Source organism: Tachysurus fulvidraco, chromosome 6, assembly GCF_022655615.1.
Source record: "Tachysurus fulvidraco isolate hzauxx_2018 chromosome 6, HZAU_PFXX_2.0, whole genome shotgun sequence".
Classification (NCBI taxonomy): Eukaryota; Metazoa; Chordata; class Actinopteri; order Siluriformes; family Bagridae; genus Tachysurus; species Tachysurus fulvidraco.
Window position 1 is genome coordinate 1830475 of NC_062523.1, and position 14739 is coordinate 1845213.

General features: G+C 36.7%; 2 protein-coding genes across 3 annotated transcripts in view; one reads left to right on the plus strand and one right to left on the minus strand.

Annotated features, from left to right (window-relative positions):
* The window catches only part of tfpia (tissue factor pathway inhibitor a), a 140720-nt gene that overhangs the window by 45160 nt on the left and 80821 nt on the right, over positions 1–14739 (plus strand). The gene's annotated exons all lie outside the window — the stretch shown is intronic.
* On the minus strand, positions 8607–11526 carry LOC113650665 (zinc-binding protein A33-like). Its single transcript, XM_047814731.1, has 6 exons — positions 10874–11526; positions 10457–10552; positions 10137–10367; positions 9986–10008; positions 9781–9899; positions 8607–9219 (listed from the first exon to the last, which is right to left on the minus strand). The coding sequence occupies exons 1-6, from the start codon at positions 11270–11272 to the stop codon at positions 8675–8677; spliced, it is 1413 nt and encodes a 470-aa protein (XP_047670687.1). The 5' UTR covers positions 11273–11526; the 3' UTR covers positions 8607–8674.

Here is a 14739-nt window from a genome sequence, read left to right on the forward strand (position 1 = left end):
GATTTTGTCCATTAATAAAATAGGTCTGGCATGTCCTTCTGAAAACATGTCACTAATATTAGATCCAGAGGCAGCTTGTGATAGACGACCACTTGTGACAGGAGTATACAAAGGTTATCATATGTAAAGACTTGACACTACCATATCTATAAAGGAAAAACAAACAAGCAAACTGGATTTCAGACAGAATTTAAAGTCATACAAATGTTTTGCAGTTTTGAAAAGATGTATTGAGGTCTTGTTAGTGGACCTGACCTGTTTTAAATTGTCTCGAAGCTTTGTTTTGTCTAATCTCAATTTCTCAATGCGATGTTCCAGACGTTCATTTCTTTGTTGTAATTTCATTAGCTTCAGTTCCAGCTCAGCCACAGCTCTTTGCATGGTACACACACGCTCCTGTGATTCCTCTTCAGAGCTCCTCATTACCTTACAAAATAAACATATAAAATATCACACAGTGTCTATAGAAAGCTACACATTTGAGTCAGAAACATTTGCACACATAGGACTGTGAGCAACGGGGGCTCAACAGCAAAGATGCAGGGTAACTGATCAGCAACAGAAAGCGCAGTAATGTACACTGTGACAAATAGTTGTTCTTGAATAGGTGATGAGATCCACCTGCACTTTGTCAAACCCATCCTAGATCTGGGTTACTACATCTTGGTTCTGGTGAATGAGTTACTATTAGTATCCATGGGTCCACTTAAGGAAATTTCATGCAATGCAGAGAGATGCTCAATATTATGCTACCCTAAACATTAAAAAGGCCAGATGGACTGCCATTAATAATCTTTTGACCTTAATGTATCAAGGCCTCCACAGACCCTCTGTGCTTCTCTAGCACTACAAGATGTTCACATCTCAATGACACATCTCTGATTATATTGCTTGTGCTTCAAGCAATCGTAGGGAAATTATCCTTGTTACTGCCCTGATCAATACTACCATTCTTAAGAATTGCCAAGACAGCCCAACAACCTGGGTAAAAAATGTTGGAAAGTATATTCTATACATTAGGATGTACTGTATATCTTACCATCACACCAGAAGTCCCCCCCCAAAAAATTGAAAGCATAATTGTCTAACATGTCTTTGAATGCCTTGTTAGCTTCCCTACAAAAATGATCCAGCATGACAATACCTCTGTGTACAAAGCAGGCTTCATGAGAACATGGTTTGCTAAGATTAGAGAGGAAGATAATTCCAGAGCCTTAAGCACAAAGAACAGGAACAAACCACAGACTTCTCATCTGACATCACTCATGCTCTTATGGCTAAATAATGGGTAAAGCTCCACAGCCACACTTCAAAATGTATTCAAAAAGCAATGAGGGAATTAACTTGGAAAGGGAAGTTCAACTAGCAAACACTGTCTCTTCTTTGACATCATGTATCGATAAATTTGATGTGCTTTTTCTTGATAATGAATTAGCATTGCTTCATTTTTTTCCAGTGCTGTTCTTATACGATCTCGGTCTTTCCTGAGCTCATCTGCTTCCTCCTTTAAATCATAAACCTCTGCTTGTAATTGTGTGCCCTGTGTTGTTTCAGTCTGTCTCTGTGATTCCTTCATTTGAAAGTCCTGTTTTGTCTGTGCATTTACGATTGTAAAGTTTTCTTGAAACTTTCACTGAATCTTCTCTTCAGGTATGTTTTTCTCCAGATTTGTCTTCATTTGTGCATCACCAAGTTCCCCTAACAGATGCCTTGCTTTTTCTTTAAACTCTGGAGTTATTTTCAGCTCCGTTTCCCCTTTAGGAAGAATATCAGTAGCAAATACAATTGTTTTATCGCTTTCTTTTTCTTTATGTTTTATCTCTTCATTTGCCTCAGTTTCCCAGCAAGCATTCTGTTCCAGTTCATCTTTGACTTCAAAGCTTGTCTTTTTCTTTTTAGCTTTACTTCTCAACACTGGGGTTTCTTGCTCCTCTGTAGTATTCTTCTTTCTGTCGATCTCCTCACTCTCCTCCTCTTTTAATTTCTCACTAATGTGTTCAAAACTATTGTCCTTCAACTGATATTGTCTTTTATTTTTCTCATCTTTCATCATCTCATGTTTTTTTAGTTGACCATTAAATTAAGTTAAATGAAATAATTAGATAATTAAATTAAGCACTTCGTGTTTTTTAGGTTGACACCAGGGGCGGTTCTAGGATTTCATCTTTAGGGGTTTTAGCCCTCAGTGAGAATTTAAAACAAGAAGAGTTCTATATTATATATTATATGACAACTCTGGTAATAAGAATAGTGACATTTCACTGCTTTTGGTTGCCGTCTTTGCGTCTTTCCGCCGATTAACGTTATAGATAAACGCCTCCAGCTCTGACTGCGCGTGCACGCTGCGCGTACCTGTGCTTCTCCGTTCAAATAAAGCAGACAGCTAAAGACGCACTTTTGAAAGACTACAACACACGCGTGTAAAAGCAAAGTAAAAAAAAATCGCAATTCACAACGCATTCGCCAGGAATCCTTTTTGATGCCGATTATTACAAACATCTCCCTCATATATGGCCATGTGTGTTCAGGAATGTCCTCGTTGTTAGTTATTTTAACATCGGTGACTCCCTCTGAATGAACATTAGCCATTCCTTTTGTAGGCGCTGCTCATTGTTAGCTCCGCTATCCTTAGTCTATGTCTGATAGCCAGTAAATAATACAGTACACCAGTCACATGGGGAAAAAGCGCACAATGATAGGATGATAGGCTGGAAACAGCTCAATGAGAAGGAATAATACTAAAAGTAACGAGTCCGTTTTGGAAATGTAAGAAGTAAAAAGTAATAAATTAAATAGTGGAATAAAGTACTGATACCAGAAAAATGTACTTAAGTACAGTAACGAAGTATTTTTACTCCGTTACTTCCCACCTCTGGTTATCACTAGCAGAAATCTCTCTACAGTGTAAACTAGAGTCTACAGTCATGCACTGTTTTACTCATGGTACTGTATGAAACATTTATCGTATGAATTTATTGCAGTGACTGATAAAGCTGTTAAAAAGCAGAGAAAATATCTTATTGCATTTTGTAGCTTCAAACCAGCTAGTGCTATTGACAGATTTAATAAAATGTATATACCTAAAATATAAAATAATAATTAATACATGAATTACTCTGGTTCCCCCTAGCGGCTAGATTGTATAATACACAATACACTCACACCGCCTCCTTTAAGTCAAATACATCAGGCTATATTTCTGATTGATTTATGAACATAATGGCATTCGTGTTACTTTTTTCTAGTAACCTTACAACACAATACTTGATCTGTTTGTAACTCTAAAGCTTACTTGTCAAAACTTGTATCTGTTTGCATTAAGCATAGTATTACTCTGTTATTGTTGAACCATGCCACAATTTCTTACTGCTTCACATCAAATGTTAATTATTCTTTTGTATTATAGCCAAGTTACATAACACATTTAACATGATAAAAACACTAACATTACAGATACAATGACAGTATGTTATCATTTAGTGATGATAGATTTCATTACAACAGTCTCTGCTGGTAAATCAGAGTCTATACAAGGCTGAGCTTATAATGTTGATTGATCTGGACTTGCCACTGTCTTTAAAGTCATTTCCAAAACTCATTCAGTGCAGCAACTGAAAATTGATATGAACTTTGATTTCTCCTTTTCTATCCCTCCTTTTCATTAAAATCCTTTTATAACCTCAGAGTTATGATCTCTTCCAGCACTGTAGGAGGGCATTTTTGTTACATTCATTATCCAGCTTTAACAAGACTGAATCCTGGTACAGTCTCCAAGTGTTCTGTTGATTCTTATCGATTGATTGAGTATTAATGGCTTGTGATCAGTAATCAGTTTGAAAGTGCCATTGCCTAATAGATACTTTTGAAACTTTTACACACCCATAAACTGAAAATCCTTCTCTATTTGGGTGTACCTCGTTTCTGAATCCTTCAGCCGTCTAGAACCGGATCGGACCATTTTCACAGTCTACCTATCCACTATGTGTCCCAGGAAACTTAACTTTGATAGAATAGAAATAGAATAGAGTAGGATTTCTATTTTCTGAATAGAAACTGTAGGAAAATACCATGTTAAACCAGTAGGGGGCAATGTCTCTTAATGAATGTAATGAGTGCACCTGGGATAGAGGTAGTGTGTACGGGGGAAGCTCACAGTTTTTTGACCGTTTTATGAGCGCGAATTGGATCTTTACAAGGATATGTGAGATGTATTGTGTTCGAGCCTATACTTTCATTGTTTTGGAAATGTGTTAGTTGTTTAGCTACACATGTGATATGTTCAGGATTGGTGTGGACTATGAACTGTGGAGGAATGAACAATGGAACTATGGTGACTGTATGATATGCTTGTTCCAATAAAAGACACGTAACAGCATATAAAGAACATTTGCCTTAATTGACACGCGTCAATTAATAGCTCACTCCCCACACACACGATTCACCTCTGACTTTAGTGGAAAGTCAGCAACAGAAACTTCCCTTTATTCCATTTGAGTCCCACACGTTTCAATCCTATGCAGCCCTCTGTTCAAGTGATTATGTTCGGTTCTGTCTTTCCTTCACATCGTCACTTACACCGTCACTCCTTCCATGGAGATGTCCAGGTTCTCACTTCCCCAGGATAAAATACAGGGCACACAAACTTAACTGCTCTATATTTTTATTTAGCTGTCTGTAATTGTAATTATAAATGATGAATTTTTCATGTGATGTCATACTGGGATGGATTTGTCAATAATATACTGTGGAAAAAAATCTGGAATTCTAAATGTATTTTGATTAACAAACTGAGTGAAATATCATTTAAATTGCTGTATAAATATTCTCCTGTCAAATGCTTTATTTCATTGAGATTTAAAAAGGACATTAACACCAGCTGCTGTTTCTGTAACTCTGCTAATGTAACAATTGTGCATTTGATTTGGACTTTTAAAATACATTTTGGACAGATATTCTTGTTTTCTTCCAAAGTTTCTTCCCTGAGATTTGCTTTTCTTTCAAATACAATGTTTTGGTTTCTTTGACCACTGTAACAGGAGATGCCGCCTGAAGTGGGGCTCGAACCCAGATCTCTGTGGTAGTCTCGATCACCCGTGTGTGTGCTTTTCTGTTCTTATTTGCTAGTTTCTTTTATCCTCCCTGACTAATTTTTTTTTTAATTTAATTGTTTTGAATTGTGTTGTTCTTGTTTTGTAAAGTTCTTAAAAAAAAAAAAAAAAAACATTAACGAGGAAAACAAACAGATTCTTCTAGAACATATTAACACAAAACTTTATTAGTATCTCTATCTGGGTTAAAATCAAGTACAACTTTATTACTAATTCTAACTGAGTTAAATTTATAAAGATCTTTAGGAACATGTCAAACTTGTTCTTTGCTCCTGTAAAGCTACTTAACAGGTAACTCGATTATGGGCTTTTTCTGAAAAAAGAAGAAGAAGAAGAAGAAGAAGAAGAAGAAGAAAGTTCTGTTTGCTCTCAGTTACAGGTACAATGACTTTTTCATTTGTGGTTTAGATTTCTAGACCTACAGAAATACATCCTGTTGTTGTTCGTTTAAATCTCTACCACAAATATATAAGTAGGTATTTATTTGCAGTTTATTGATTCTTGGGTAATAAATGAAAATGTTCAGCAGACACAAGAGCAAGACATCTGTTTAGTACAGACATAACATAAGCATCTCTCCATCCAGTTCACACACTGTACTCACTGAAAAAGTGTAAAAGAAGTCAGCTGGAATTGTCACATCTCACTTTAAAAGAAAGCTGCACACTGAAACACATTAAATATGTTGGGATTGAAATATTTGATGTGTTCAATGAATCTGATGCTAATTTGTTGGAAGTTGCTGAACTCAGAATCTGTTACAAAATAAATCTCGGTCTCCGTTGAACATCACATGTTAATTATAAATGTTAATATGCAGGATGAACGACCCACTTCATATGTGGACCACTAATTACTCTGTAGACTTTTACTTATTATTATTAACAATAATTCACACGTGTGTTTAACTCCCACTTTTAATCAGCTATTTCAACCCAACATCAGAATGCTCCAGTATCTCCACATCACCCAGTTTCTCACAATGATCACAACAGTTAATGGTTGAACAAGCTCAGGAAGATACACTCATGAATATTAATAAGTCTCCTTCTGCCTTTGCAAGGTTTGGATATTTGTCACAAATCTGATTTGAACAAGTACAAATACACCACTTTATATTAAAGTAATATACTTTATTGTGTAAAGACATACGCTTTTAAAGTCTCTGGTTGTTACAAATTATTTAAAATACATCAATAAATTTAAAATACAGTATTTTCCCCACTATAAGGCGCACCTAAAAGCCTTAAATTTTCTCAAAAATCGGCCATGCGCCTAATAACCCGGTGCGGCTTGTGTGTGCAAAAAAACCCGGTGCGCCTTGTGTGTGCAAAAAAACCCGGTGCGCCTTGTGTGTGCACTGAGTTCCAAAAAATCTGTAAAACTGTTGTGCGACATTTTAAGCACTCCGCTTGGTTGACTGTCGGACCATTTCCCGCGGACACAGGGACGTAATACATACATTACGTACGCTGGCAGCGATAAACCAATCAGAGGTCATTACGTAATACGTACAGTACGTACGCTTACCTCCGCCACGCCTACGGTAGGTATAATACCGGTATGTTGCAGAACAACATTTGTTTCCATAGATATCTATGATTTGTTTCTTCCTAACCATTATGCGCTCCACACTCCAGTCCAGTTGGTGGCGGTAAATGTATGAAATAAAAGCACTGTCAATAATAATCGTACGTAATTCAAAGCATTTGTGTGTAAATTTTAATTTTGCGGAGTTGGATCCCAAAATTTACGGCCACGACAGTTTACAGATACAAGATTTTGTGTGTTTGTTCAATTACAACTCCAAAATGTACGACTATGACAGTTTACACACAACGCTTGTTTTCACAACACCTCTTTTTCACACACGAAAACGGTCTGCGAAACAACTGTCAAAAATACATCACGTTCACAGGCATTACTATCCGAGGGAAGATGAATCGATTCCACGAAGTGCGCATGCGCCCTGCCGTCTTTTAACCACTGGCTCCGAAATGGCTAGGCCTATACTAGGCCTATCTCATCACTCTACACACTGCAGTGATGACCTCCTAAACAGCTGTATTCTTTAAGCACCTAATGTAACCTTACTCTGAGAGCTAATCTTACTTACTATAGTTAACCTATCTCTGTAATATTACTCCTCTCTGTTATTAGTGATAACTAACTCTTAAACATGTCCGAAATGCACGTTAAGTTGGTTTGCCATCCGCCATTAAAAATCAGATGCTTACGAGGCACAATACAAACTCCAGGCTATCAGTTACACGGTTGTAAATAGGAATAGAGCAGCTGAAAGAATTCAACATCAATGTATCTATGGTTCGGAAGTGGAGGAAGCAAGAAAATGTACTGCGTCATGTTAAGAAGACACAGTAGATGAGGACTTTGATGGATTTGTGGGAGAAGATTGATTAAAAATAATGTGTGTGTTGTTAAATAGTAGTATAAAGTTCAACTAAACTCACTGTTTTGTTTCTGTTACCTTTTTTTTGTAGACCGTATGTTTTTGTGTACAACCACAAAGTCGATCATCGACTTCCGACCTAGGGTGTCCTGGTGCCATGTGTACTGATGGACACCCTTATGCTTGAACATGGTGTTTGTTATGGACAAACTGTGACTAGCACAGAAGTCCAATAACAGAACACCACTCGGGTTCAGTTCGGGGGGGCCGTTCCTCCCAATCACGCCCCTCCAGGTGTCACTGTCGCTGCCCACGTGAGCGTTGAAGTCCCACAGTAGAACGACGGAGTCCCCAGTCGGGGAACTTTCTAGCACCCCTCCCAGAGACGCCAAGAAGGTCGGGTACTCTACACTGCCATTTGGCCCATTCCATGTCCCTTTTGTAGTAGTTTTTTTTTAAATTAATATCACTTTATTTTGATTTACTAACTCTTCATTTTAAACAAATCATTATTTTGTGTATTTTTTTTTGTGTGTGTGTGTGATAAAGTGAGCCGAAATATCCGGCCTGAACCGTAACAGTAATCAACCCGAACAAGGATGAGACTTTTACTGATGGTTTTATGATATTTAATCCATTATGAACATTAATCCATTCACCATATCACCAATGTAAGAGCTGAGATGTAAATAAAACATGCAACCGATAGCTAACATTGTTCACAATCTGCTGTCTTAGATTTTTGCAAAACGAACACATTAACAGACAAAATGCTCATATCTCAACTTATTTAACACCTTTTGCCTCTTCTGAGGGGCTGCAAGTATGAATTAGACATTAACCACGGCTCCGGGTCGAAGTTATTGCCGTATTTGGGATACCAAGCTATACTATACACTGCAATAGCCTTAAACAAAAAAAGGGCACAGCTTAAGCCCGGAAGTCAACCATTGCAATACAAAAATAAAATAAAAATAAAAGACAATCGCCTTTCCTGTAACAAAATATAATTATGGTTATTTACAAATGCCACAGGACTAATAAACTTTTCACAATGAACTGTTCAGTGATTTCAACTTTCAACAAACTTTCACAAAGAATCTGAATTTTAATCTGCAATATTTCATTAATAAACTGAAATAAAACAATATGAGCTCTAACTGATCTGATTCACTCTTACAGAGCACTGAAGTGGGAGGATCTTTAGAGGAGATTCATTAGCAAAAACACGTAGATATGGCAGTAATGTATCAGTAAATGTGTGTGTGAAAGTGTGTATGTGTGTGTTAGTGAGAGGGTCGGAGAATGACAGCTTTCCTCTGTCCCAGTCCAGTTTCACTCTGATCCTCTGGAGTTTCTGTTCTACTGAGAGGGGAGTGGATGTCTGTGGTGTAGAACGTGCTTTATATTTACCTTTATAATACCGCACAAACCAGATTCCACTTCTGGTGAATATTCCCCCCTTCCTCTGAGCAGATTCTGTCATCACACCCACATGCCACCATGTACAGTCTCCAACATCAACATCCCAGCAGTGTGTCCCTGAGTTAAAGCCCTCAGAGCCCAGGATACAGTAATATTTATCAAATCTCTCTGGATTATCAGGAAGTTTCTGTCTCTCATCACTGAATCTCACACTGGTCAGATCATCAGATACAATGAGTTTAGGATGAACAGTGTTGGGGTCCAGAGTTACAGGTGCTGAAAACACACACACACACACACACACACACACACACACACACACACACACACACACACACACACACACACACACACACAGGGCTAGGATAACATTACATTAACATGGAACTAGCTAACATTACAAAATTCATTAATAAACAAATATAACTGCAATTTTCAGAGCAATAATAACTGCAATATTTTGCTTTAATTAGAAATGTAACCAATCAGAATAATAATTGAAATTCTATAATAACTCTAAAACGTCTACGACTCTGTTTTCACTCAGTTTCTCTGCTTACACTTCAAACACTGATCAGTCTGACACCTAATAGAAGCCTTTCAAAATAAGAGTTCCCTTATGTTACATGAATACAAAATGAACATTATATATATATATAGTTTTTTTATTAGTATCAGTTTTTTTACTTAACAAAAATATATATTTTTTCTTTACTAAACAAAAAAGTGTGTACATGCATAGAAAGAAAGAAGAAAGAAAGAAAGAAAGAAAGAAAGAAAGAAAGAAAGAAAGAAAGAAAGAAAGAAAGAAAGAAAGAAAGAAAGAAAGACTCTTACTGTACTGGACAATGTCCTGCATCTTCTCCCAGACACTGAACTTCAGGTTGGCCAGATGTTCTGCCACATGGATCAGTGCTCCTGAAAGCTCCTCTGGATGCTGCAGTGTGCACTGGGCTCTGCAAAAACATTCAGGAGTCAGTGTTGCTGTGGCTTTGGATTCAGAAACACAGAGAAGCAGAGAGACAGGAACCACATCACTCACCTTTTCACTGTGGCCTTGTAGTTCTGGAAAACAACAAAGCACATATCAGTGGATATGATTTACATTTTTACACCACTGAAATGTGACGTTTCTGATGATGGAAAGAAGTTTTACTTTCTCACAGTATAAATACTGACTAAATGATCCTCACTTGTAACAACAGGACGTCTTCAGCTCTCATCCCCTTTTCTATGGCTCTGATTGTGTCTGAAAGAGATGATATGTCTCTGCTCAACTTCTCAATCTTCTCCTTCATCATCTGACTCTTCTGCTCCTCTTCCTCTCTCAGTGCAGCGATCCTGACTGCCTCTTCATCTCGTAGAAACTGGTGAAGTTTCTCAAACTGTTCCTTAATCTGATGCTCTGTGTGTTGGGCCTGAATCTGTAGTGAAGAGGAAATTAAATAAAATATAACTGATTTCACAATAATGGAGAATAGAATTCTATCAAAACCATGTTATTGATTGTAACCTTTATATGTTCTGCAGTCTGACTCCAGTTCAGTTTACAGTCTGTAAAGATCTTCAGTTTCCGCTGTAGGGGCTTCAGTGCAGTTTTGAGCTCCTCCTGAAATAAATTAACACACTGTATGAAGACACTGTGTTTCAGCTCTTATTGTACACATTGTTAACTCAGATCACTGTTTATTAAGGGGATTAAACTGTAGAATTTTAAACGTGTTTTTAAAGACATTTTTTTATTACTTGATTTTTTTAATGACAGATTTGTTATATATTTTTATCAATTAATATTTTAAAGCATTAAGATGAACTTTTAAAATGCACCAAGACCAAAAGAAAATTCTAAGAAGCTAAAGTGATCAAATGCATTTGCAATTTTTATTACACCATGTTTCTGAAGTGACACATAACCTCAGATTTTATTTACCTTACAGTCTGTTACAGCCTCATCAATGGGGCAGAATTTGTGGTTGGTGTGTTTTCTTGAATCCCGACACACCAAACACACCGGCTGTTGATCATCCAGACAGAAGAGTTTGAGTTTCTCACTGTGCAGACTGCAGACTGTTTCAGACCCTGATGAAGATCTCTGACTTCTCTCCTGTAAGAAAGTCTCACACAGGTTCTTTAAGGCTAGATTTATGGGAGGATCACTCATAGATGACTTCCTCCTACAAAGAGGACATTCTCTGGATCCTTTGGTCTCCCAGAACTTCTGCAAACACACTTTACACACACTGTGACTGCAGTGCAGAACAACAGGATCTGTGAAGATGTCACAGCACACAGGACAGGAGAAATCCTCCTCTGAGAACTTAGAAGCCATTTTATTTTACTGCAGTTGTTGTTCTCTCCAGTCCGAATGCTCAGAGTTTCACTTTCAGTTTGGTAAAAGTAACAAAACTCTAATTTCAGGTTTCTTTCCAGTTAAACAGACGACTTTGTAGGTCCAGTTAATAATCACTTTCTTCCATGGTGCTGAAAATGAGACTCAGATTTCTCAATAAACTAAAAACAAAGCTAAACTCTCCAGAGCAGAAGACTGCAGGCTGTTAATGAAAGACTGCAGTCGTCTCGGACTCAACACTTCCTTAATAGGAGGAGTTTCACAGAGACACGTTATGATCTGTTACAGTCATCAGTTACATGGGAACACATACACAACAATGATTTAAAGGAGCAATAGTCCATTTTTTATTACTTATTTCTACAAATAACTTGGAATGTATCTACAACTTACTTTAAAAAAAAAAAAAAACAGATTAAAGTTTGGCTTTAGCACAAACATACAAACTCTGTGAGAACTTCCTTTTGGAAAACTGAGTTCTGGTTTTGTTTGTGTTTGGATGCTCCTCCTGTCACTCATTTTAATCTAGGTTATTGTGGCAGAGCTTCATGAGCATAGGTGGATCCATTCAAATATTCTATTGTAAATAGTATAAAATACTCTTTAATTGAGGTAGTAAACTGATGAGATATTGCACTTAACATATTGCACGTGTGAACAGTAAAGTTTCTACAGTAAAGAAAAGTAACAATAAAAGTTAAGTTGAACTAATATTGAGGTATTGCACATTCAGTGTGTTTTGTACAGATTTCTGGTAGAAATGAATAAATATTGAGGTTGGGTAAATAGTCTAATATATAAATATCTTTCTGACAATAAATGATTACCCTAAAACCTATATTAGTTAATTGTTATTAAGTTGACTTAGTGTAAATGTGTTGATTGATGCTAGTTTTTTTTTCTCATTTTCTGTCCGTTCACAGTAACATGAGCTGTTTCTGACCTGACAGAAATAGCTCATGTTACTATGAGTATTTTGCTGGCATAAGTTTTTTTTTCTTGTCGGTTCATATAAGCGTGTATGCATGTACATGTGCTTGTCGCTAACGCTAGCATATGTCTCAGGTGATTATTCTGTCGACTCATATAAGCATGTATGCATGTACATGTGCTTGTCGCTAACGCTAGCATCTCAGGTGATTTTTCTGTCGGGTCATATAAGCGTGTATGCATGTACAGTACACGTGCTTGTCGCTAACAGTAGAATATTCTCAGGTGATTTTTTTTGTCGGTGCATATAAGCGTGTATGCATGTACACATGCTTGTTGCTAATGCTAGCATATGTCTCAGGTGATTTTTTTTTTGTCGGTTCATATAAGCGTGTATGCATGTACATGTGCTTGTCGCTAACGCTAGCATCTCAGGTGATTTTTCTGTCGGGTCATATAAGCGTGTATGCATGTACAGTACATGTGCTTGTCGCTAATGCTAGCATACGTCTCAGGTGATTTTTTTTTTGTCGGTTCATATAAGTGTGTATGCATGTACACGTGCTTGTCGCTAACACCAGAATATTCTCAGGTGATTTTTTTTTGTCGGTGCATATAAGCGTGTATGCATGTACACGTGCTTGTCGCTAATGCTAGCATATGTCTCGGGTGTATTAAAATAACCGTTCAAAAATGTGCTTCTTAAAGTTTCTCTTTTATTATTTTTTGTTTGTTTCTAGTAGCAACTTAAACTGCTTAAAATATGTAGTCATTTGCAGATGTCCATTAACGTTTTACAGTGAATGTGATGGAAAAACATGGAAGCTACAGCAAAACTGTACCACTTCCTTGCCTACATCAAGATTGTCTGTGCACATTTAACTAAATTGATGGACTTAAGTTCCACTTTTCTAAGATTCTTCTTGTTGAAGAATGTATTTTCCTCGAAACACTGTATTGTATATTAAGTAGTGTAATTAATGACAGAAATTTTATTTTTGGGTGAACTAACCCTTTAAGTGCAAAGGGTGATCACACCAAATATTGATTTAGTCAATAGAAGGTAAATAAAAATTAATTTATGAAAACATTTTAAAGGCATCCCCACTTTACAGAATATTTACACAAGTGCCTAAAACGTTTTACAGTACTGAAGCTTTGCAACTAGTTTAAGTGTCTTGCAGACACAGTTCTTCATTTCTTAATTTTTTTCATTCTTCATTTAATAACAGATTTAACCTCTGTGTGGGGCACTTATCACACAAAAATAAAGAGAACATACAACTTACTGTACAATATTGTAACCACTTTTTCACTCATTTGTGTATTTGGCAGGATGTCAGAAGAGACATGATTGAAGATAGCTTCACCAATCATCTAATGAAGATCGTTGTACTGGGCAGCACCGCAGGAGATGAAGATGCCAACATAGCTGATGTCGTCATTGAGGGAACTGCGGTACTGTCGGGATGCAAGAATCTTACAAATGCCTGCCTTCTCATGGGCTCCATTTACTCCCTGAACTTGAGCTATCCTTCAAAGCTAAGAAACACATTTGAACTGTTTCAGAAATTTTTTCTTGGACTGGATGCTTTGAAATTTTCTCCAAAAGTTAGTTAGCTCTTTGCAGAGAAAGCTATTGATGTAAGTCTGCTAGCTGGCCATTTTGTTTGGCATTGAGTGTATTTGCTTTTGTATACTTTTTGTATTTGCTAATTGTTTTTAAGTGAGAATGTCCGCAAAAGACTTGTTAAGCTAAAGTTGTACTGAACTGTTTCACATAGTTTGTCCATTGGTTTGATCATTTCTTTAATAAAAGTACTCAATGTCTGTCAGTGTTTTTTTATTTTTATTTTTTATTGAAGACATCAGTTATGATGCATCACAAATTATGTTAGATATGTAGATATGTTAGAACATTTAAAGTAAAGGTTACTCGGGATAACTAAAAAAGATAACTAGGCCTCTTGTGTAAAAAAATGCAATAAATCATCATATATTTATAAGCATTACTTAAGTAATGTTTACAAACAAAAAGTCAATAAAATTAACTGGGAATTCCCAAGTAAACTTAACAATGAAAAACTTAAAAATGTCTAATTAAACTTACTAATAATTATGTTTAGGCTTTTACTTGGCAAATATTTGTAAATTTAATAGCCTTTTCTGAGTGAAAAAACTTTCCAAGCTTTTTTCAAGTAAATCCCACTCCAAATTTTTTACAGTGAGGGGCGGTTCTAGGATTTCATCTTTAGGGGTTTTAGCCCTCAGTGAGAATTTAAAACAAGAAGAGTTCTATATTATATATTATATGACAACTCTGGTAATAAGAATAGTGACATTTCACTGCTTTTGGTTGCCGTCTTTGCGTCTTTCCGCCGATTAACGTTATAGATAAACGCCTCCAGCTCTGACTGCGCGTGCACGCTGCGCGTACCTGTGCTTCTCCGTTCAAATAAAGCAGACAGCTGAAGACGCACTTTTGAAAGACTACAACACACGCGTGTAAAAGCAAA